The following is a 21,483-nucleotide window of genomic DNA, read 5'->3' on the forward strand; positions in this document are numbered from 1 at the left end:
TTTAATCACGGAAATGAACAAAAAACCTCTCTCCACTAAGATTGAAAAAAAACTGTCAGTCACGCAATACAAAAAAAATACAAATTGATTAAAAACATTATGTATCCACTGAAATCATTGCAAGATTCATTTATACCTGCTTAGAATGATTGAGACCTTTAATTATACAGGATACGTCAAAAGACTACAAAAAGAACAAATACAGACAAAAAAATCGAATCTGCTTGAAAACGGTGTCCCAGCAAATCAAACATGAGCTTTTCACTAAGAGCCTGAATTTTTTTGGATTGCTTTTCTTCCAAATGGCAACAGAACCGGCCATTATTGTGATACTGAAAAGAAAACAAAGATCTAAAAAAATTGGGCAAATATTCAAGAATCACGAATATTTTATGAAAACTCGTAGTACCAAAAACAACGACAATTTGAGGAAAACAGTTATGAAGACCATATTCTAGTTCACAGGACAAGGGATGTGACTTATAGAGAGAAACAAAGGTTCAAGTGAACAGAAATATGATTGGCAAAGATCAAAAACCCATTGTCTTTCTCTGAAAACAAATGTTTTCAAAAATTCATAACAAACATCAGCTTTCAACTAAAGGAATAGACAGTTAATTTTGCAACGTCATAGAAAACTAAGTACGCCTATTGTTATTGACAAAAAAAATGACAATAAATTCAAATAGAACTAAAAAAAAATTAAAACAAATTTACGAACCTAGAGTGTTGAAGCCATTAAATTTATAAGATATTAACCGCGAGAAATTTTGATCTCCACTTCAGTCTCCAGTGAACATCAAAAAACCTTAGTGAAACGACTATCAAAAAATGACATCAAAAAGAACCACAAACGGTGAAAAGTATCCAAAACTCACAAAATTCTTCTTAAACAAATTGACTAAGCCATAAAGAAACCAGTCAAAACGTCTAACAAACAGAGAAATCATTGTTTGGCTCACCAAAAAAGACATCTCTAAATAATGAGGCTAAGTTTCTCAATAATGGAGGAAAGTTAAAAAAAATACGAAATTGATAAAATACGAAAAAGGTTACCAAAACCAGAAGAAAAGGAGAAAAGTTGAACACTTTTTTTTAAAATTATTTTGAAAGTTATTAAAATCATTAGCTGTATACCAACATTAGTCACTGAGTTCTTTTGTATCTATAGGAGCAATCGAGACCATTTATTGACCAATACACGGTATACAAAAAAAAGTAACAACAAATACAGGGCAAAATTTAAAACTACAAATTCTGCAAGAGAACTGAGTCGCAGACCTTAAAAACTTTAAGTTAAGAAAAAAAATATATATTCAACTGCATAATTTATGCGTTTTTTACGATTGAATTTTTGAGTAAAATGACAATCAACCTCAAACAAAAGAACAGCAAAAATGGGCAATAAAGCACAAATATCAAAACAATTTGTATTAAAACTTGTAACACCAAAACGAAGAAGTCGTTGTTAACGAAAACCAAATAAGTTAAATAGTTTTGCTTATTTGAAAGAAACTTGACCGTATTTACTGCGAACAAGCTAAAAGTTGCCAGAAATGAGATCAAAACAATTGACAAAATCAATTTCGATTGAGTAAACAAAATACTAGACCTAGGACGGAATGAGTGAATTGGGAAAACAACTTCTAAAAAAAATCAGATGAAAAAATTTAAAAAAAAAACAGAAAATCAAAGTCAAAATGCCTCATGTGAACATAAGAACACTAGCGAGAAATTGAAATTTAGTTCAAACAAAAAACTAGGCCTAGAATGAACTTTGAATGGATTGGGAAAACCATTTAGAAAAAAATCCGATCCAAAAAATCGAAAAAACAGTAAAAATCAAAGTGAAATTGCCGCATGAGAACAAAAAACCACAAGCGAGAAAGCGATTTTTTGTTCAAACACCGTTTTCCCACTCTACATTAAAATTAGAGTCAAGAAATTCACGCTGCAAAAGCACGCGGTTTTTCGCTCCCCCTACTGGTTCGACGTGACCAAAATCGCTACTCCAATTTGACTTCAAAAATCATGAAAAATTATTGAACAGATCTTGAAAAAGACAGCGCCCTAACACAATACAAATTCTTTGAATTGTAAAACTAAGAGAAAGCCAAAAATAGCCCCAGCTATCGCTTTGCGGCTATTAAAAAAATAGCGGGGCCTGACTTACAACTCAAAGACCTCACCAACAACTCAAAGAATTTTTAGACTTAAAGAAAAAACAAGACCAAGAATCATCTATGAAAAGATTGAGTAACATAACCGACTAAAGTCGGGCGACCTGCTCTCAAGAAGGCGGCGAGGGTTTTGCTTCGGTAGTAACCAGCTGGATCTTAGGGATGCTAGAATTAGGGGGAGGGGGTCAAATGTTTAGGGAAGTCGTAAAATGCGGTCAAAGGTTTAAGATTAAGAGCAACCTTTATTACCATGATTTTGTCATCAAAAACAGTTTCGGTAAAACTCATAATTATGTATTAGTGAGGCTTTTTGATCTTGTTCATCTCAATTCGAAAAATGTGTGGAGTTCCTATAATTTTTCCGCGAAATTAAGTTGTCGTTGATATAGAGTCCCTATACAAAGAATTTTGATCAAGATGAACAGTACAGTTCAAAAAAGTCTGCTTTTTCCTCTTTCCCTATATTAATTTTTTCTCTAGTTTTCTTGTACATAATGAGTATCACAGTTATAAATGCTGATACGTTTTCTAGGCGAACGACATCGGAGAAATCAACTATAATATACTAAATTGTCTCAAGAATTCTCTTATTTCAAAGAAAAAGAAACTAGATGCTTATCTTCTCATTTTATTTTTCGATAAAAATTCTGATTAAACTAAGCGTCTGTTTATTTTTTGACTTCGATGCTTTAAATATTTTCTGTATCGGTAAAATCAAAACCTATAGACTACAGCAAAAAACATAACTGACTAAACGTCGGAAGAATTGCTGTCGAACGACTAGTGGGTGCTCTAATCAATTGCTCAATTGCAGCCTGCTTCAGTCGGAGGCGGGAGGGACGGAGTGCTTAAATGGGACTAAGAAGCTCAATACTGGGCTTCAAATAACCACATTAGAGGTTAACATACACCACTATTAAGATTTAAATTTAAAAATGGCACCAGTTTCGTCGCACTTTTCGTTCGACTTAGTATTATACTGCCGCCAATTGAGTTCAGCTGCTTGAAATTGTGATTTAGAAAGAATTTTAGATCACCCGAAACGCATAAACTTAAGGGCGTAAAAGTCACTCGAAAAGTCAAAACGGTCAAGCGAAAACTTGGCATAAAAAAGACACACACGTTTACAAAAATTACTTCTCTACGAGAGCATTTAACAATCCGATAAAAGAACAAAACAGTAAAAATAAAGGTCAAATTGCCCGATATGAACAATAAAACAGTAGCGAGCAATTGATTTCCTTTTTTACGGCGCAAAATCGATAGGTTTTTTGCACTACATTTTTTTCGGAGTGACCAATATCATCACATCAATTCGACTGGCTCCACTTACGTTTCGGATTGACCAAAAACAGTACTCCATTGACTTGAAAAAACAGGAAAACGTGCGAACACATCTTAAAAAAACATTACCAGAAGAATTCCGATACACTCCAATGTAGAAAATTGACCACCCTAGCCAAGAAGAAAGACCAACAGGACAAATATAATTGTTACAAACTTAGTTTGAGAGCCATTAACGTGTATGTGACGAATAAATTTATTATCTTAAACAAATGATTAGTTGAACAGGCATAATTTTAAAACCAAGCTTGCCTGAGTGGCAACTTTTAGAAGCCAGCATCAACTCACTTTTTATCGGTGCCGTTCAGCTGGGCCAACACTACTGTCTGTCGTAGATGTTGTCAAACAATTTTGCACAAACAGTCAGGAAATTAAAGTACCCAACCACAGGTCTAAATCAAAGCAATAAACTCTGAAACAGTTCAAAAGTATGAAAAGCGTTCATACACATGGCCAAATAACAGTTATGGACCTAAAAGACGAAAGCCCAAGACCAAGTAAGTACTACCAGGCGGATAACAAATTACAATATCATTGTAAATGCTAATTGGGATTCTAATCAGTTTCGTAAATTTGTTTTAATACCTCTCCTAAATGTAAATAAAGGCCACCAGACATAACACGTAAAAGATAACCCCACACAATTTATGCAAATCATACTTTTTACCTCTATAATGCGTGATGTATTTTTTTTTCTCAAATAACGCTTCTTCTTTTTTCAACTGATAAATAGCATTAGGCTTGTTGAAATAATTGCAATTACCAAAGCGTGAAAATTAATCTAGTGCTACTCCTTTTTCTAGTTAAAAAAAACGAGTGTTCAAAAACTAACCTCTGCTTTGTACAATTTAATATCAATTCCAAAACACAATGTCAAAGATGTTCATTTATAGAATGTTCAGTGAGTGTACTTGTAAAGTGCAAGTAATGGCAATGATCAATTAATCATTTTCAGAATAAGTTCTGTTAATCTGAGATGTCAGTCTCAATTACATTCACCCCTACAAGTGAGCGATCAATTCTCGATATTCTTTTGCGGCTAACAACGCGTGAAGTAGAAAGATAAATGCATCAAAACAGCTACAGAATAATGTCAGCTGGCTAGTATTAGTTAAATTAAAGCATTTGTTGAGTACTGGAAATTACTGCTGTTAATTGTTCCTTCACCTATACACTCCACCCTCATGTCTACATACCAAACACGGACAATTTTGTGCTCCCCCATTGAACATGGCAATATATAACTAGTATAAAAAATTTCTTTAAAAGGGATTATTCATTGTATTAGGCTCTCATTAGGCAGTAATACTCATCATTAAGGCAAGAAGCATGCTATTTTTTCATACTTTTTTCACGTTTGCAAAACAAAGCATTTTGATATATATTCTGTCGCCGTTCAGTTCTCATTCAGCAATTTTAACCATGTATTATTTTTCATCGATATTGAACGTGTAAAAGTGAAGGAAGTTGGTTATTGTGAATTAGCTACTGATTTGTGATCGAAGTGATATTTAAGCTCCCAAATTGAGTAAAGATTCTCCCTCCATGTCCTCGGGCACTGGCAGTCCTAGCAGTTCCAACACAGTCGGAGCTACATCTTGCAATGTCGTGTTTCTTGTCACTTGCTTCCACACGTATTTTCCCTAAAAGAATCATAGAAAACATGACCGACTAACTTTCGTCAAAATTCTCTTCATTTTGATCAGCGTTTTGATTGTAGTTTGTTCTAGCGGGGGTCAATAACTTCACTAAGGCGCTTCGAAAACTGTTATTATAACTTATTATATATCACAAAATGGAACAATTAAATCAAATTCCAAGCAGATTTCAATTATTTTGAGTAGATACCCCAAAATATATGTGAAAAATAATTACAAAATCTGACTCGTTAGTAAGTTGACGAAAGAAGGCAAAAAGAACAAACGGCAGAACGCATTATATTTAGTTTCCCATGATTGTTTCAAAATGCTTAAGTTGCTACTCCAAAGTATCAATTCTATGCACTAAATGAAGAACCAAACAGACTAAAATACATGCAACCAAGCCTAGAAAAACGTGAAAAACGCTTTAAACAGAAAGATCAGAAATTTATAACCATTTCAGAGGGATACAAACGTTCAATATTAACTTCCGAACTGCCAAATATTGAGTAATTTGATTCAATTTAATTTAATGAAATTTTGGAACAAAATCCGACTTCAAGCATTTTAAAGAAAACTATCAGTTAAATAAGGCATCAGTACAATTTACCCAATGCCAAATTACCCTTAGCATCTAATAATTAGTATAATCTGAACAATTAGGTACCCGTCAAAAAATAACACGGTATTAAGTAACCAAGTGCACTTAAACAATAATGTTATCTTTTAGGTACCAGTCAACAATTAACAAGAGATAAGGTAATTAATCGATTACTAGGATTAAACTTAAATTACAAAGGACGCAAAAACCACATATACTAAAATGTATTAAATAAACCTTTTTGAGGCATCATTCTGAGCAAAAATTCTGAGAAAAATTATACGCATAGAATGAGTTCAATTACTTGGGTTACGTCACAGCGAGATAGATTGACTTCGATCATTGACGACAAAGATTTTCACAAAAAATACAATAAAAATCGACAACGCATTGGAAGTGTTTAAAAAGAAACCCGAACAAATGCAAAAAGACTGCCATTACAGCCAACAAGCAATTATTATATACGAAAAATGAAGACAACCATGAAATTATTCCTGGGCACAATGAAGCGAAACAAAATGTGGGCAACATGAAAAAAAAACAACCAGAACAGAGCAGAATCCAGTAAATAATACGATCATTGCGAGTAACCTTCAGCCAATCGGGTCAGATATTGTGACCAAATGTCCATGCCGACACAATCAGCAACCAACTGGAGCCCCAATGGTCAAAAGGTAAGAGAAAACAAAAGAGCCACCCATAATAGACAGACTCGATATTCCGGCACAATTTCAAGAATTATGTCTGTATGATACCGTTAAATAAGATAACGAGCGAATGTTAATTTCTAGAAACAGAGAAAATCTGCAATCGCTGACAGCCAACAAATCTTTATGGCAGAGCAATAGCACTTTTAAAATCACCCCCTATCTAATTCTACTAGCTGTATACCGTATATATTCAGATTGGAGGTTTTTACCCTCTTTGTATATCTATGCGTTGCTCAATAACAAAAGGGAGAATTCAGACAGAAAACTACTCGTCGGCCTGAGTAAACTCACGGGGAGTGTTGCACCCCATAAAATTCTTTTGGATTTTGAAACGGCAGCAATCAATATGTTTGCTGAACAGTATCCTACACGCGAAATCAAAGATTGTTATTCTCACCATTGTCAGTTTCAATAGAAAGATATCTGAAATCGGCCTAAAAATTGTACGAAAACAACGAAGAGCTTGTTGCACTTGCCCTGCGAATGATACCACCTTTCAGTTGTGTACAGGCGTATATGGTTTCGGCCTCTTTCGACTAGGCGATTGAAGAGATACAAGTTTCGGAGGTCCTCGAAATAGAATAAGAATCTTTACAAATGATCGACGATCTTACTTATTATTTCCACAAGACTTATATTAAAGATGAAACAATTGGACGGAACACAAAAGAAGCTCAATACCCCTCGCAGCTCTGCAATCGTAGCAGAGACGCAGCTAAGGGCTTAGCGATCATGAAGGCTTTCATCCTTCTTTTCTATTGACTATCACAATTGGCTTCCCTGATTTTGACATAGTTTTTCCTATTTTCCAAACATTTTTTGCCCCGTTTGCCTTTTTGCTTTAATTTTTTGAAATTTCCGGGACAATTTTTTCATCGACGGGAATTGTACTACCGCGTATACTGGTCAGACTGAGTGAACAATCCACTAAACCAACTGTGCTTGACAAAAAGCGTTAATTTTGATTTAAATATTGCATTGCACTCATTTTAAAACTTAAAGGACCGAGTGTCTGTGACCTAAAAAATACTTTGATCTAACAGCCGCCTTTTAGGACATAAACTTTTTGGTACAAAGTAATCTCTTGTTTCGCATTTCTTAATGCATGCTTTCCGTCATTTGCTTTGAACTACAACAGAGCCGTTTTATTTATACGGCGTAATTAGCCTTATGCACTTTGCATTGAAATTGAAAAGAGCATTAATTAGAATCAGATCGAAATATTGGGTAGTTCTCAAAATTGGCTACTTTGGGATTGAGTAAGTTGGCATCGGGTAAAATGGCATTGGGTAAAAATGGAGGTAAAATGGCATTTAGTAAATTGGCATTGCGCAAAATGGAATTGGGTAAATTGTCATGTATCCGCTAAATAAACAATCGCAGCCAACAATACCCTCACAGACAATAAAAGTTTTCAGAAGGAAGAGATGAAAAAGCGTCTGAAAGCGCACAATGACAAAATGGCTATCAATTGCACCTTGATGTCTTCAAGAAAAGCTCAAAAAATATCCAAGATGTCCCAACATTAAAAACATAGCCGGCAGATTGCCGGAATAGCTGCGAAAGAATAGACCTGCGTGCCTTATAATAGAGATAGAAACAGATACAGATCTAAATTGAAAAAATCGACGCCGCTCATAAAGCTTGTTAAAATTCATTCCAAAGAAGCCTCTTATTAGGGACCTTTACTTCACATATGAGTTCCTTTGACCTTAAACACATTCAATTTAACCTTAAGTTTTAAAGTGCAAAAGTCATTTTTATTGAGTGAGGTAAGTCACGTATGATCAAAATCTAATCACGCAAATAACCTAAAAACTTTCGCTAAAGCGAGTGAGAAATGACGTCACGCGCGGAAATGCCGTTAGTGAGAGGAAGAAGTCATTCAGAAAATTTGACTTTTTCAGCTTTGCTGTGTGAACAAATGTAAAACAAAAAAGAGCGTCAGACGACGAAACAAAAAAACAGCAGGACAAGTCCTGACGTACAGTTCAAAGAATTTTCATTGAATAAAAAAAAACTAGACCTAAAACGGACTATGAATGGATTGGAAAAACCATTTAGAAAAAAATCCGATCCAAAAAATCGAAAAAACAGTAAAAATCAAAGTGAAATTGCCGCATGTGAACAAAAAACCACTAGCGAGAAAGCGGATTTTTGTTCAAACACCGTTTTATCACTACTTTAAATTTAGAGCGAAAAAATTTCACGCCGCAAAACCACTCGCTTTTTCGCTCCATTTCCTGTTTCGGCGAGAACAAAATCACTACTCCAATTTGACTTCAAAAATCATGAAAATGTGTGAACAGATCTTAAAAAAAAGACAGCGCCCCAATACAGTTCAAATTCTTTGAATTGTAAAAAACCAAGAGCACCGCAATATAGCTACGCTCAGCTTACAGCTTCGCAGCTATAAAAAAATATGCCAGAAAAACGGATTTGGCAAACCTAAGGTTGAAGCTAAACCTATGAAACTGAATTCAAAATGGCGCACGTAGAGAAAATTTCAAGAAAAAAACGCTAGGAGGAAACTTCATACTGCTTTTCTCATCCTCTCTCAAAGCAATTTACGAACAAACACACTCTCTCACTCTCTATTCTCTACTTTGACTTCTGTCCAGCAGATTAACCTTAACACACAACTCAAATCTAACACGGCCGCTATTGATTTTTACATATGTTTACATACGGTTTCACTGAACTTCAACTATTACATATACCGATAGGAAACCAATATTTACCATTGGTTCGTAAAATTCAAGATGAGATCATTAAAATCAAAGGTTTATTTTCAATTTGCGTCTATTCAGAAACAATTGTAAACAAATTCGTCTGAACACAACTAAAATCTGTTCTCTTTACCAAAAATTTTACCCTCTTTCACACAATTTGTAGTTCTCTACTAAGCACGAAAATTGATCAAATAATCTTTGCCCAATTAAGGTGCTACTTTTCAACAAATGATAAATTTGAAGCAAGTATGAGCATACCTGGGGGTCGAACATGTAGAAAGGAACCCTGAAAGTAGTATGAGCAGTGTGTGGTCCTCCTTGGGGTGAAATCATTTGCTCCGCATTCCCGTGGTCAGCTGTAACCAGCATCACAACGCCTAGTTTTCCACAGGCTTCTTTGATCCTTCCAATGGCAACATCTGTAGCTTCACATGCTTTGATAGCTGGTTTGTATTGGCCAGTGTGACCCACCATGTCTGGGGGCGCAAAGTTGCACATGACAAACGGATATTTGTCACATTCCATAGCTAAAATACCCATGCCAACTCGATCGAATAACTTGAATATTCTATCAGACACCTTTAAGATCTCCTTTAACGAAAAAAGGAACCTTTCAATTTGCGCAGCCCCAACACGTCTCATTACATAGTAAAACATAGCCGGCAGATTGCCGGAATAGCTGCGAAAGAATAGACCTGCGTGCCAGATAATAGAGATAGAAACAGATACAGATCTAAATTGAAAAAAAAATCGACGCCGCTCAAAAAACTAGGCCAAAAAAGATTCAGCGAAAAATTAATAAAGCTTGTTAAATTTCATTCCACAGAAGCCTCTTATTAGGGTCCTTTAGTGCACATATGAATTCTTTTGACCTAAAACAAATTCAAATTAAAATAAAGTTTTAAAGTGTAAAAGTCATTTTACTGAGTGAGGTATGTCACGTATGATCAAAATCTAATCACGCAAATGACCTAAAAACTTTTGCTAAAGCGAGTGAGAAATGACGTCACGCTCGCAAATGCCGTTAGTGAGAAGAAGAAGTCATTCAGAAAATTTGACTTTTTCAGCTTTGCTGTGTGAACAAATGTAAAAAAGAGCGTCAGACGACGAAACAAAAAAACAAAGCAGGACAAGTCCTGACGTACAATTCAAAGAAGTTTCATTGACTAAACAGAAAAACTAGACCTAGAATGGACTATGGGTGAATTGAGAAATCCATTTTAAAAAAATCAGATCATAAAATAAGAAAAAAAACCAAAAAATCAATGTCAAAATGCCACATGTGAACAAAAAACCACTAGGGAGAAAAGAAAATTTAATTCAAACAAAAAACTAGGCCTAGAATGAGCTGTGAATGAATTGCAAAAAACAATTTAAAAAAAATCCGATCCAAAAAATTGAAAAAACAGTAAAAATCAGAAGTGAAATTGCCGCATGTGAACAAAAAACCACTACCGAGAAACCGAACTTTTGTTCGAATACCTTTTTCTCACTCTACTTTAAAATTAGAGCGAAAAAAATTCACACCGCAAAACCACTCGCTTTTTCGCTCCATTTCCTGTTTCGGCGTGACCAAAATCACCACTCCAATTTGACTTCAAAAATCATGAAAATGTGTGAACAGATGTTAAAAAAAACATAGCCGGAAGAATTCCGGAAACGACTCGGAGAAATAATTAGAACAATAATTGTGAACCCTGACCCTCCACAAATGCCATAAAACATTTAAGGAAGAATAGAAACGGCATTCATAAACAAATTGAACAAAAAAACTAGAAAAACTAAGTTTTTTTAAATTGAGTTTTTTTAATAGTAAAAGGAAACAAAAATCCAAAATTCCTTTACAATTAGAGTAATGAAAAGCTCGCAAAACAATGGGCAAGTCATAATACGCTAAGAAACTTGTCTAAGAGTAAAAAAGAAAACTGCAAAAAAAATATGAAAAATGGTTTAAATTTTCTCAATTTTTCTGTCAATTTTCCTAAGAAAAAAGTGATTTATACCAAGAAAACTTTAGTCAATTGGTATCTGAATACTCCTTAAAAAACAAGCTTCTGATGGAATCCCTTGTTGGCACCACTAGTGAACAGAAGCATGAGCCATCAGACCAACAGAAATGAAATCAAAACTCAGAAACTTGAAAATTTGCCAAAACTCAAAAAAGGTCAAAACTGAAAGTTTTTACAAGTTGGGACCGAAAATTTGTCCACCCCCCCCCCGATTTTGGGAAGGGAAAACCTGAGCAACCCAAGGTTTTAGCACACGGTTAGGGTAACCCCTAAGCTATCCATGGACCCAACGAACATCCTTGCATCATACCTACAAGTGATGCTATTAGCACTTATATGGTGCAAAAAGTGCATTTTTGGATATTTTGTCATTTATTGTTAATTTTGCTAAATTGTTAATTCTATGATCCCTTAAGTGTTTATTAAAGGTCATTTGTCATACATTTGAGGCATTTAGAGTTACGTATGTACCATCAGTGCTTATGTCAACAAAAGCAAATAGTGCGGTAATTTGACATTTACTATGTAAACATTGACTTAAATCACTTTATTCGATTAACCAATCAGAGATCAGTGACAATGATGTTATAAATGATATTTAGCGGATTATTTACTTTAACCCAATTGTCTGAATAGTGTAACCATATTGTATTTAGAACCATTAGAAACTGTCATAAGGAGCAGTTGGCTCTCAGATTGACTATAATTTGATTCTTCATCAACTTTAGTCTTTTGCGCTAAGTTTTGCTAGATCTTAAGATCTCGAGCGTTATAAGTTAGTTGAGCTTTCTTAACAAGAAGTTAGCAACAGTACTAGCTTTGGGCTGAAGCCTTACAAACTTCAGCACGAGATTGGATATAGATTATCACCAAGGATTTTCTTAACTTCAATCACAAAAAATTAAAGTTACAGTCCTTTATTACAACTGAGCGACTAATAGTTACTACGCGAGTGTTAGTCGATAGCAACCGAGTGAAGAACCAGGCCGGCGTAAAACTCGAGAACCAGGCCGCGAAGTTGGGTTCCGCTGAGATTCTTGAGCAGCCGCAACATTTGGTCCGCCGACCCGGACAACAACGACAACACGAACAGATACCCGGACAACAGTGACCCGGAGAGCAGTAATCTGGATAACAGTGATCCAGACAGCAGTGACACGAACAGAGACGAATCGATTCGATTTTGGTGGACCATAACGAAATCCTTACGATGGCTGGAAAGAGCCCCGATAGACATTGGAAAACGACTGACTACAAGATGTCAGGCCAACTCAAGAAGCTAGAAAAGGAGCAAACCGAATTGCTGGAAACCTTTGACCGGCATGACACTGCCGTAAAAGCACAACTAGCCCAGAATAAAACAGTGACAGCTGAAAGAGTGTATCGATGCTTCTTTGAGACATATGATGAGCTGAAAGAAAACAGACAGCAACAGAGACAACTCCTGAAGCCAAAGTACTTAGAGAGTTTCGATGCCGACACTCAGCGAAAATTGGGCGAAAGGAAAAAGGTACTGCAATGGCTCATCGAGAAGGTACCAGGACTCAAAGAAATTGAAGAGTATCGTACTGAAGTCATTAATTGGAAAGACGTGATCCGACTTGTCAAACCAGAGCAAAAGCGCATGTCAACTCATATCGAAATGGCCAAACTTACAGATCTACTTAAAAAGTACCAGCAAACCGTAGAGAGTGGAAATCAAACATCGTTGGTGTCATCTACATCGGCAGGTGATAAGGACCCAAACGAGACTGTAATTGATACAGGAAACGGAGTGACAGAAAATGTCGAAGAGAACGTTGAAGTAACCTCTAGGCATTCTGGAACGCACCGAAGCAAAAAAAGAACCCAGTATTGCCAACTCACGTTCATCAAGGAGGCGCGAGATTGAGAACTTAGAACTCAAAAACATGAGAGCAAAGAAAGAAGCCGATCAACGGCTGCGAGAGCGTCAAAGTCAGCTAGAGAAGGAACGTGAGGAAATAGAATTGCGTCGACGGCAAGAAGAATTACGCTTACAATTACAGCACCAGCAACAACAACAAGAGGAAGAGTTGCGTTTACAACTGACACAACAAGAAGACGAATTGCGCTTGCGGCAGCATGAGCGAGAGCTTGAAAATGAGAGGAAGAAGGCCGAGGCTGATGAGGAAGAAAGAGTTCTAAAACTGGAACTGACTAAGGGAAGCTCAAGAGCATCTGGATCAGAAGCAGGTGATATCGAAAGTGTGAGATCCAGACGAAAGCCAGCAATATCGCAGGACTGGCTCAAATCCGTAGCCGAGCAGTCCGATCCTAGCCGGCCACTATCACCAAACGTTGTGGTCGACCCTCCTAAGAATGTCACACAGGACAGAACTGACAAAAGGTTCAGTGCATACCCGAAAACTACCCCGCTGTTCCAACCGGGTGTAGGAATCTTCTCAGCCCCACGACAGGAACCAAGCTTTCTAAAGAGATCAGAAATCCCTACATCAATTAAGGTGACAGATCCGCCAGTGCATTTGTCCAGGACGACGTTTCAACAGCAAGGAACGTCAACAGTGAAAAACAAGCAGAGAAGTCAAAGTCCCAAACACAACTCCCGCGACAGATCGATGGAGAATCGTAATCAAACGACGTTGAGCCAACCCACACCACAAGTTATATATCAGATGCCAAGTGATGGCTCAAGAGGATTACCAAAACTGAAGTTAACAGAGTTTTCAGGAGATCCTCTAGAGTGGCCTGAGTGGTGTGAACTCTTCGATGTAATTGTTCATCAGAAGAAGCTAAGTGATACTGAGAAGATGCAGTATCTGAAGACCAGCCTCACGGGTCAAGCGAAAGCAGCAATATCGGGATTGGGCTTCAGCTCACAGTCATATTATCAAGCCTGGGATGTTCTCTGCAAGAAGTTTGGCAGACCGAGAGTCATAGTCGAAGCTCAACTTAAGAAGATATACACTCATCCACCAGTTAGACACGATGACTCCAGTAGCATTGTTCGATTTGCAAACGTAGTCACAAACACAGTAAACGTTTTGACCAGGCTTGGATTTCAACCTGACCTGGAATCGGAAGGAGTTCTGAGTTCAGCAACAAGAAAACTCTCCCTTCAACTCAAAGAGCAGTGGCTACGTCACCTACAGGATCACCAGCTACTGGCAGCAAACTCGATTGTTTTCAAAGACTGGTTAGAATCAACAGCTTTCATACATGAGGACTTGTTAGCTCAGACAAGCTCTAAGTTTCAGAATCGGGAAAAGCCGAAAACCAGTACATTCGCATCAAATGCTGAAGATTCTACAAAACCAAAGAGTTTGGAATGTCCACTGAAAGATGGACAGCATGCGATCTGGAATTGCGAGAAATTCAAATCAATGAAACTGAATGAACGACGAGAGCAAGTTCAGAAGCTCAGACTGTGTTTCAATTGTCTGAGACCTGGTCATCGATCAAGGGACTGCAGAAGTAAAACTTGCAGTGTGCCCAATTGTGGACGACGACACAACAAACTTTTGCACAGTGACTTCTCAAAGAAGGAGGCTACAACGAGTGTCTCAGACGCTACAACAGCATTAGCGACTAACATCACACAAGGAGGGCTACCTGTAGTGCGAATTAAGCTCGTAAATGGGAACCACAGCCTGAGCGTGCTAGCGATGTGTGATACAGGATCTTCAATCTCATTCGTGGACAAGTCAATCGTATCAACACTGCAGCTGCAAGGAAGAAAGGCGTCCTTGTCAGTAGCAGGAATCCACGGATCGGAATACGTCAAGACTGAAATAGTGCCGATAGCTGTTTCAGCACACGAGAAGTCACGACCACTGACAACAGTGCAGTTTTATGTGCACGAGAAACTGAAGTTGGGTGACCAGATGGTGGATCTGCAGGAATTGAAAGACCGCTACCCACATTTGAAGAACTTGCCGAATCAGAGCTACAATCTTAATGAAGTTCAAGTCATTCTTGGACAAGACTGCTATGACATCCATCACCCATTAGAGTTTAAGAGGTCCGATGACAAGGCTGCACCGTGGGCAGTGAAATCGAAAATAGGATGGGCATTAAGTGGTCCCCTACCAGCAAAACAGGCAGCAACCCTTGCTACTACAGCAACCTCAGTGTCAGAGGACAAACTAGCAAGCCAGTTGAGTAAGTGGTGGGACATCGAATCCTACGCCTCCAACTGCGATGTCACAGGCCAGTCAAAAGACGAACAACGAGCAATCAAGACGTTGGAACGAACAACGCGATTCACGGGTGAAAGATACGAAGTTGGACTTCTGTGGCGAGAGGACGAAGTGAAGTTGCCGAACAACTTCTACTCTGCAATGGGGCAACTCAAGTCCCTAGAACGACGCCTACAGAAGGATGATACGTTACGACAACGCTATCAGGAAACAATTGACACCGATGTCAAAGCTGGTTACGTTCGCAAAGTCGATCAAACTGAACTGAACGAAACCAGAGACGAACTGCAATGGCATTTGCCACATCACCCCGTCATCAACCCGCATAAACCGGAGAAAGTCAGAAGAGTTTGCAATGCGGCAGCCCAGTATCAAGGTGTGGCACTCAACGACAAACTTCTATCTGGACCAGACCTTCTACAGAGTCTGGTCGGAATAATTTTTCGATTCCGAGAACATCAAATAGCGCTATCAGCCGACATAGAAGCGATGTTTCTTCAAATTGGTGTCCCAAGCGCTGACAGCCGATGCCTACGTTTTCTCTGGAGAGACAATCCAGAACAGAGAATAGAAGTTTACGAGTATACACGACACGTTTTTGGGGCGAAGAGCTCGCCAACTTGTGCAAACTACGCTTTGCATCAAGTGGCGAAAGATAACGCGAACAACGACGAAAATCTCGTCAGAACGGTTCAACGCAACTTCTACATGGACGACTTCCTTAAGTCAGTCAGTACCCCCCAAGAAGCAATCCAAATCTACCAGAAAGTCAGAGACGTACTCAGCAAAGGTGGATTCAAACTGACGAAATGGATAGCAAGTGACGAAGAGGTCAAGTCACAGATCCCAGAGACAGACAGATCAACGAAAGTTGTGAAAACTTTCGAAGCTGAACCTCAATCATCATCAATACTTGGACTAAACTGGAATGTGGAAACAGATAGTCTCATTGTCTGTCGTGGAACTGAGCAAGAGGTTCCAGCAAAAATAACTCAGAGAATTGTCCTATCCTTTGTCTCAGCAGTGTTTGACCCACTGGGGATATGTTCACCCTTCACGATACGAATGCGGTTTCTGCTCAAAAGCATTTGGGCAGCAATGGGACAAGCATGGGACAAAGAATTGTCAGCAGAACACTCAAAACTGTTCAGTGATTGGTGTTCTGAATTGAGAGAAATAAGGACGATGTCAATAAATCGACTTTATTTCGAAAACGGATGTACAAACTTGAGACTCCACATCTTCACAGATGCATCAGAAGAAGCGATGTGCATAGTGGCATATCTGCAGGATGAAGCAACGCTGAAACTGACCTATGTAATTGGAAAATGCCGTGTAGCACCCATCAGACACACGACAATGCCGAAGTTAGAACTTCAAGCCGCAGTTTACGGAGTTCGTCTAAAGAGACAGATACTGAGAGAACATGACGTGAAAATCGACAAAGTCTATCATTGGACTGATTCATCAACGGTGTTACAGTGGCTACAATCAGCTCACAAGAAGCAACAAGTGTTTGTTGCAAACAGAGCAGCTGAAATACTGGAGAGCTCTTCCATGGATCAATGGAGACATGTCAAAGGCATCGAGAACCCTGCGGATATCGGGACTAGAGGAATGTCAATTGAAGGCCTCAAGGAGTCCGTGTGGTTAAACGGGCCGGCATGGCTCCACACAGATGAAGAAAAATGGCCAAATCCGTGGTGCCAAGCGAACAAAGTTGAAGCTGAGCAAGCTACAAGTACTGTAGCCGCAGAAACTAAACTACATCAACCATTTGTTTGGGACCGATACAGCAGCTTCAATAGAATCAGAAACTTTATTGCCTACTGCATGAGGTTCAAGACGAAGCAGAAGGGACTTCTCAAAGCTGAGGAGATCCATGGAGCAGAACAAATTCTGTTGCGATTTGTTCAAGCCGAAAGCTTCCCGAATGTTTCGAAGTCGATAACAAACAGCAAGGAAATCTCAAAAACATTGAACATCGCCAAATTGTCACCCTTCATAGAGGAAGATGGAACAATTCGAGTGAAAGGTCGACTGAAGCATTCAAACCTCGATTACAATGCAAAACATCCAATACTGTTGACAGCAAAGCATCCAGTAGTACAACTTCTGTTGGAGAGAGCTCATCGTGACAACCTACACGAAGGCACAGAATACGTGAGAAACATGCTCCAACAAGAATACTGGATCATTGGAATACGAAATGCGTTACGAAAAATCAAGTCCAGATGCATCAAATGCAGACACAGGAACGCCAACCCAATCCACCCACCGATGGCGGACCTACCACGAGAACGACTTGATGAACATGTTTTCCCATTCACCCATACCGGAGTCGACTACTTCGGACCCATAGAAGTGAAGTTCCTACGACGTACATTGAAGAGATGGTGCTGCCTCTTCACTTGTCTGACAACCAGAGCAGTACACATCGAAGTTGCACAGTCATTGGACACCGAGTCATGTCTAGCGGCAGTGACAAGATTCATCGCACGACGTGGCTACCCAAGTACCATCATCAGCGACAACGGCACGAACTTCGTTGGAGCAGCCAAGGAACTCAAAGCATTCATGGACGAATGGGACAAAGCTAAGATTGAAAGTGACTTAGCTCAGAAAAAGATAGTTTGGAAATTCAACCCTCCTGGAGCGCCACACTTTGGTGGAATCTGGGAAAGACTGTGTTACCGCGTAAATGAACAATGCGCTATTTAAATAAAAGAGCAGCGACGAATTTAAAGCGCTATGTAAACAAAGCGAGAAAGGATTACGTAATTTCTTAACCGTTTAAATGCACACAAAATCTCTTCTAATATACGTAGAAAGGTCGGAAAAAGTTCGTTAAACATAATTTTCGTTGAGCCTACTAATATACTGAATCGATTGCGCTCTTTTTAGGCTTAATATTTTTATGTTTCGAAAACGTATCGGTGACCAATCTGAGTCGAAAATCGACTCAGACAAAATACCTGCTAAAAAAGATCGAGCTAGATTTGCCGGGCCATTGAGAGGGGCCTTTGGCCTTTTGCGTTGATTGAATACAGTTGGATTGGAGAAAAAACTTGAATTTACTCGTCGAAAGTCTGCATTTTGTCAGCTTTATTTTGGTGCCGCTCCTTACAGAGCCGCCTTTCGTTTAAAATAAAAACGCTCGTTCGACCGAATATTTAGCCTCCCGGAGTCCGGGCTTATTATTGCAATAAAATTATTAAATAGTTGCATTTGACGCTGTGGAAGTTACGTTAATTATAAGGAGCTGCTTTGATCATAAACTATTTGAGCTCGAGTTTGGCTATACATGAAAGTACTTTTTCAACCAGAATGCAACAGAATACGTGTGCCAAATTGAAGTTTCAGGGTTTAAATTTTCACAATCATACAATTGCTCTAGATTATTTAAAGTGCAGTGTCTTCCTTGGTCTTATAAAAGCTAGTATTTTTTCAACTTAGATATTTATTTACTCTGAGTATGTTATAGTTAAAAAAGCGTTCGAAACCTATTTACTCCGATTTATCTCACATTGTTCTTATTTATTTCTCGCAATTTATATTCGTCGCAGTAGAATGAATTATAACAGCACGTAAATTGGGTATAATTGTAACGGTTATTGGACGACAAATTAGACTGTGCTTTGGATCTAATACGAAGAATACAACCTCAATTAGTGGAAAAAATTTTGAGCAAAGTGGTGGACTCTGTGCCTGATCTATGTGCGGACCCTTTGTCCTTTGTGCATCAACCTCTCAAAGCTGTACGTGATGATGGCGTTGGAAAAGAGATTCACAGTCTAAGACACGAAAAAAAACTGTAAGACTCGACAAAAAAAAAAACTTGGTTTTGATGCATTAAATTGATTATTTATCCGGCAAATCTAGCAACCCCCCCTTATAGTTGGTTTCATTTCCTATAATCTGGTATTTTGACATTACCCCTGGTCACCGATAACCCATCCCATACACATTTTTTTTTGAAAAACAATAATTTTGACAAATTTTTGTCAAAATCCAGAAATAATCAAATTGCGGTGTTTTTTACAGTTCTTGACAAAAAAGCGTAGCAAAAACTTAAAAATCTTGGAAAAATTTGACCAAATTTGAAAAAAATTCCTTTGTCCCTATCATTCTAAAGGAAAATTATTAAATGCGGATGTAACAATTGCATAAAGTTGTCGATTTAAAAGAAAATCAAAAGGCAATTTGGTCAAGTTTTTGAAGTTTTTTTTCTCAAATAAGCGCTTATTCTTGGTAACTCGTGAAAATCGTGTATTTAACATCAAGGCTCGGAGTTTGAGCAAAGCTCAAATCATTTATGCTGTAAAAACATTATATGGTTTTCATATTAGCTGCTTTCATATTCACTTCATCACGCCATAAAAACTGCGCCTCAAGTAACACAAAATCGTTACAAACGTAACGTTTACGCATTACCGGGTTTAAGTTTCAACCCTAACGCTTTGAAAGTCAGAAAAACAGCGCAGTTCCAGTTGAGTCATTTCTTTCATGATAAGAAGCGCCTAGTTATATGGCATGATGTAGTGAACAATTCGCTTTCACGTCATCGAAGCAACAACAATAAGCCTTTAACACCTTCACAGCTTATTGCAGTGCTTGAAAACTATCAGGAGCGCATAGAAGCTATTGTGTATTGCCCCAGAGAGGGAACTCCTGATATTTCTGACCAGCTCAAGTGTAGTACTCTAGTTACCATACACTTAGTGAAAGACATTGTGTCTAGACGTAAACAGAAAGATCTTAGTTTACTCAAAGAGTACAGAGCATTACACCAAAGGCCTGCGCTTGAGCTGAAAACACTGACCATAGTCTTAACTCATAAGAACAACCTCCGGTCCTTGAAAACACGGTCTCGACCGAAAAAACTTTCAAAGCGCCGTCGAAAAACGCTCCGCAACCGCCATGCGTACGAGGAGGCGGAACTTACTCAAGCCTTTAATAACCTAAATGTCTCGTAGTCTTGCGTTGTTGCGCGGGTTAGTTTGTGGTTGATTCCTTCCAATAGCGCTTTACTAAACGTTTCGCTCTCCCCATTTTGAGTTATTCACTACCGTCCGTTTTCCGCAGGTTATCTGGTTTCATTTTCCGTTTCCGTCCTCTTTGTTTCCGTGTCTTCTTGTTTCTTCCTATTCCCCGTTTATTTGTTGTATGATGTAGTATGTTGAGTTTTGCTGTAGTAAAATTTCTTTCTGCTAGTATGCCGGTTTGTTGTTTAGTCTCGTTCCTTGCTAGGGTGTGACTTAAGTTCATTCTAGAGTTACGGCTGGTTTGTTTCGTGACTTTCACCACACCTGTTTGCTAGCAATTTGTTGTAGCTTTATTAATTTTTGTAGTATGCACTTTTGTTGTCTGGGTATGGTGGTTTGCTAGGGTGTGACTTAAGTTTGTTCTGGAGTTACGGCTAGTAAATTTCCTGACCCTTTCGACTTTTGGTTATACTACATCGTTGCCGTAAATTGTTTCCTGTTTTGATGCCGTTTTGATGCCGTTGATAAAACCCCATAATGCCGTTGATAAAACCCCATGATGCCGTTGATAAAACCCCATGTTTTGATGCCGTTGATAAAACCCCATAATGTTTGTGGCAGTAGCTCCTCTCCTTCTTTCTAGGGTGTGACTTAAGTTTATTCTGGAGTTACGGCTAGCTTGTTTGGTTGAGTTTATTGCTGTGGTCTGCTAGCATCGGTCTTCCCGCCTCCTCGCTTGTGCTTTCCGCCCCGCCCTTGTCGTTTTCCCGTTTCGTCGCGCGCCATCCGCCCGACGTTTCCGCCCCTTCCGTGCCGTTTTCCCGTTTCGTCGCGCGCCATCCGCCCGACGTTTCCGCCCCGCCCGTGCCGTTTTCCCGTTTCGTCGCGCGCCATCGGCCCGACGTTTCTGCCCCGCCCGTGCCGTTTTCCCGTTTCGTCACGCGCCATCCGCCCGACGTTTCCGCCCCGCCCGTGCCGTTTTCCCGTTTCGTCGCGCGCCACTCGCCCGACGCTCCCGTTTGTCCGTCGTGCGTTACTCGTTCGGCGTCTCTTCCCCTCCGTCCCGTCTCCCGTTCTGCCCCTTTTCGCGCTTCCTGCGCACCG

The 21,483-nt window shown here is 38.9% G+C and overlaps 2 protein-coding genes across 4 annotated transcripts in view; both read right to left on the reverse strand.

The window, feature by feature from the left end:
* The window catches only part of LOC142344506 (AP-3 complex subunit beta-1-like), a 120,058-nt gene extending 116,095 nt beyond the window's left edge, over window positions 1–3,963 (reverse strand). For all 3 annotated transcript variants that reach the window (XM_075396213.1, XM_075396212.1, XM_075396211.1), the window contains exon 1: window positions 3,813–3,963. The gene's annotated coding sequence lies outside the window, so the exon portion shown is untranslated. The remainder of the gene's footprint in view (window positions 1–3,812) is intronic.
* Window positions 3,964–4,942: 979 nt separating this feature from the next.
* Window positions 4,943–21,483, reverse strand: part of LOC142344509 (2,3-bisphosphoglycerate-independent phosphoglycerate mutase-like) — a 57,625-nt gene continuing 41,084 nt past the window's right edge. Inside the window, exons 5-6 of the mRNA XM_075396223.1 lie at window positions 9,466–9,734; window positions 4,943–5,167 (exon numbers count right to left, since the gene is read on the reverse strand). Of these exons, the coding sequence (XP_075252338.1) occupies window positions 5,036–5,167; window positions 9,466–9,734 (401 nt within the window). The 3' untranslated portion in view covers window positions 4,943–5,035. The remainder of the gene's footprint in view (window positions 5,168–9,465; window positions 9,735–21,483) is intronic.

Source organism: Convolutriloba macropyga, chromosome 8, assembly GCF_964194025.1.
Source record: "Convolutriloba macropyga chromosome 8, txConMacr16.3, whole genome shotgun sequence".
NCBI classification, from domain to species: Eukaryota; Metazoa; Xenacoelomorpha; order Acoela; family Convolutidae; genus Convolutriloba; species Convolutriloba macropyga.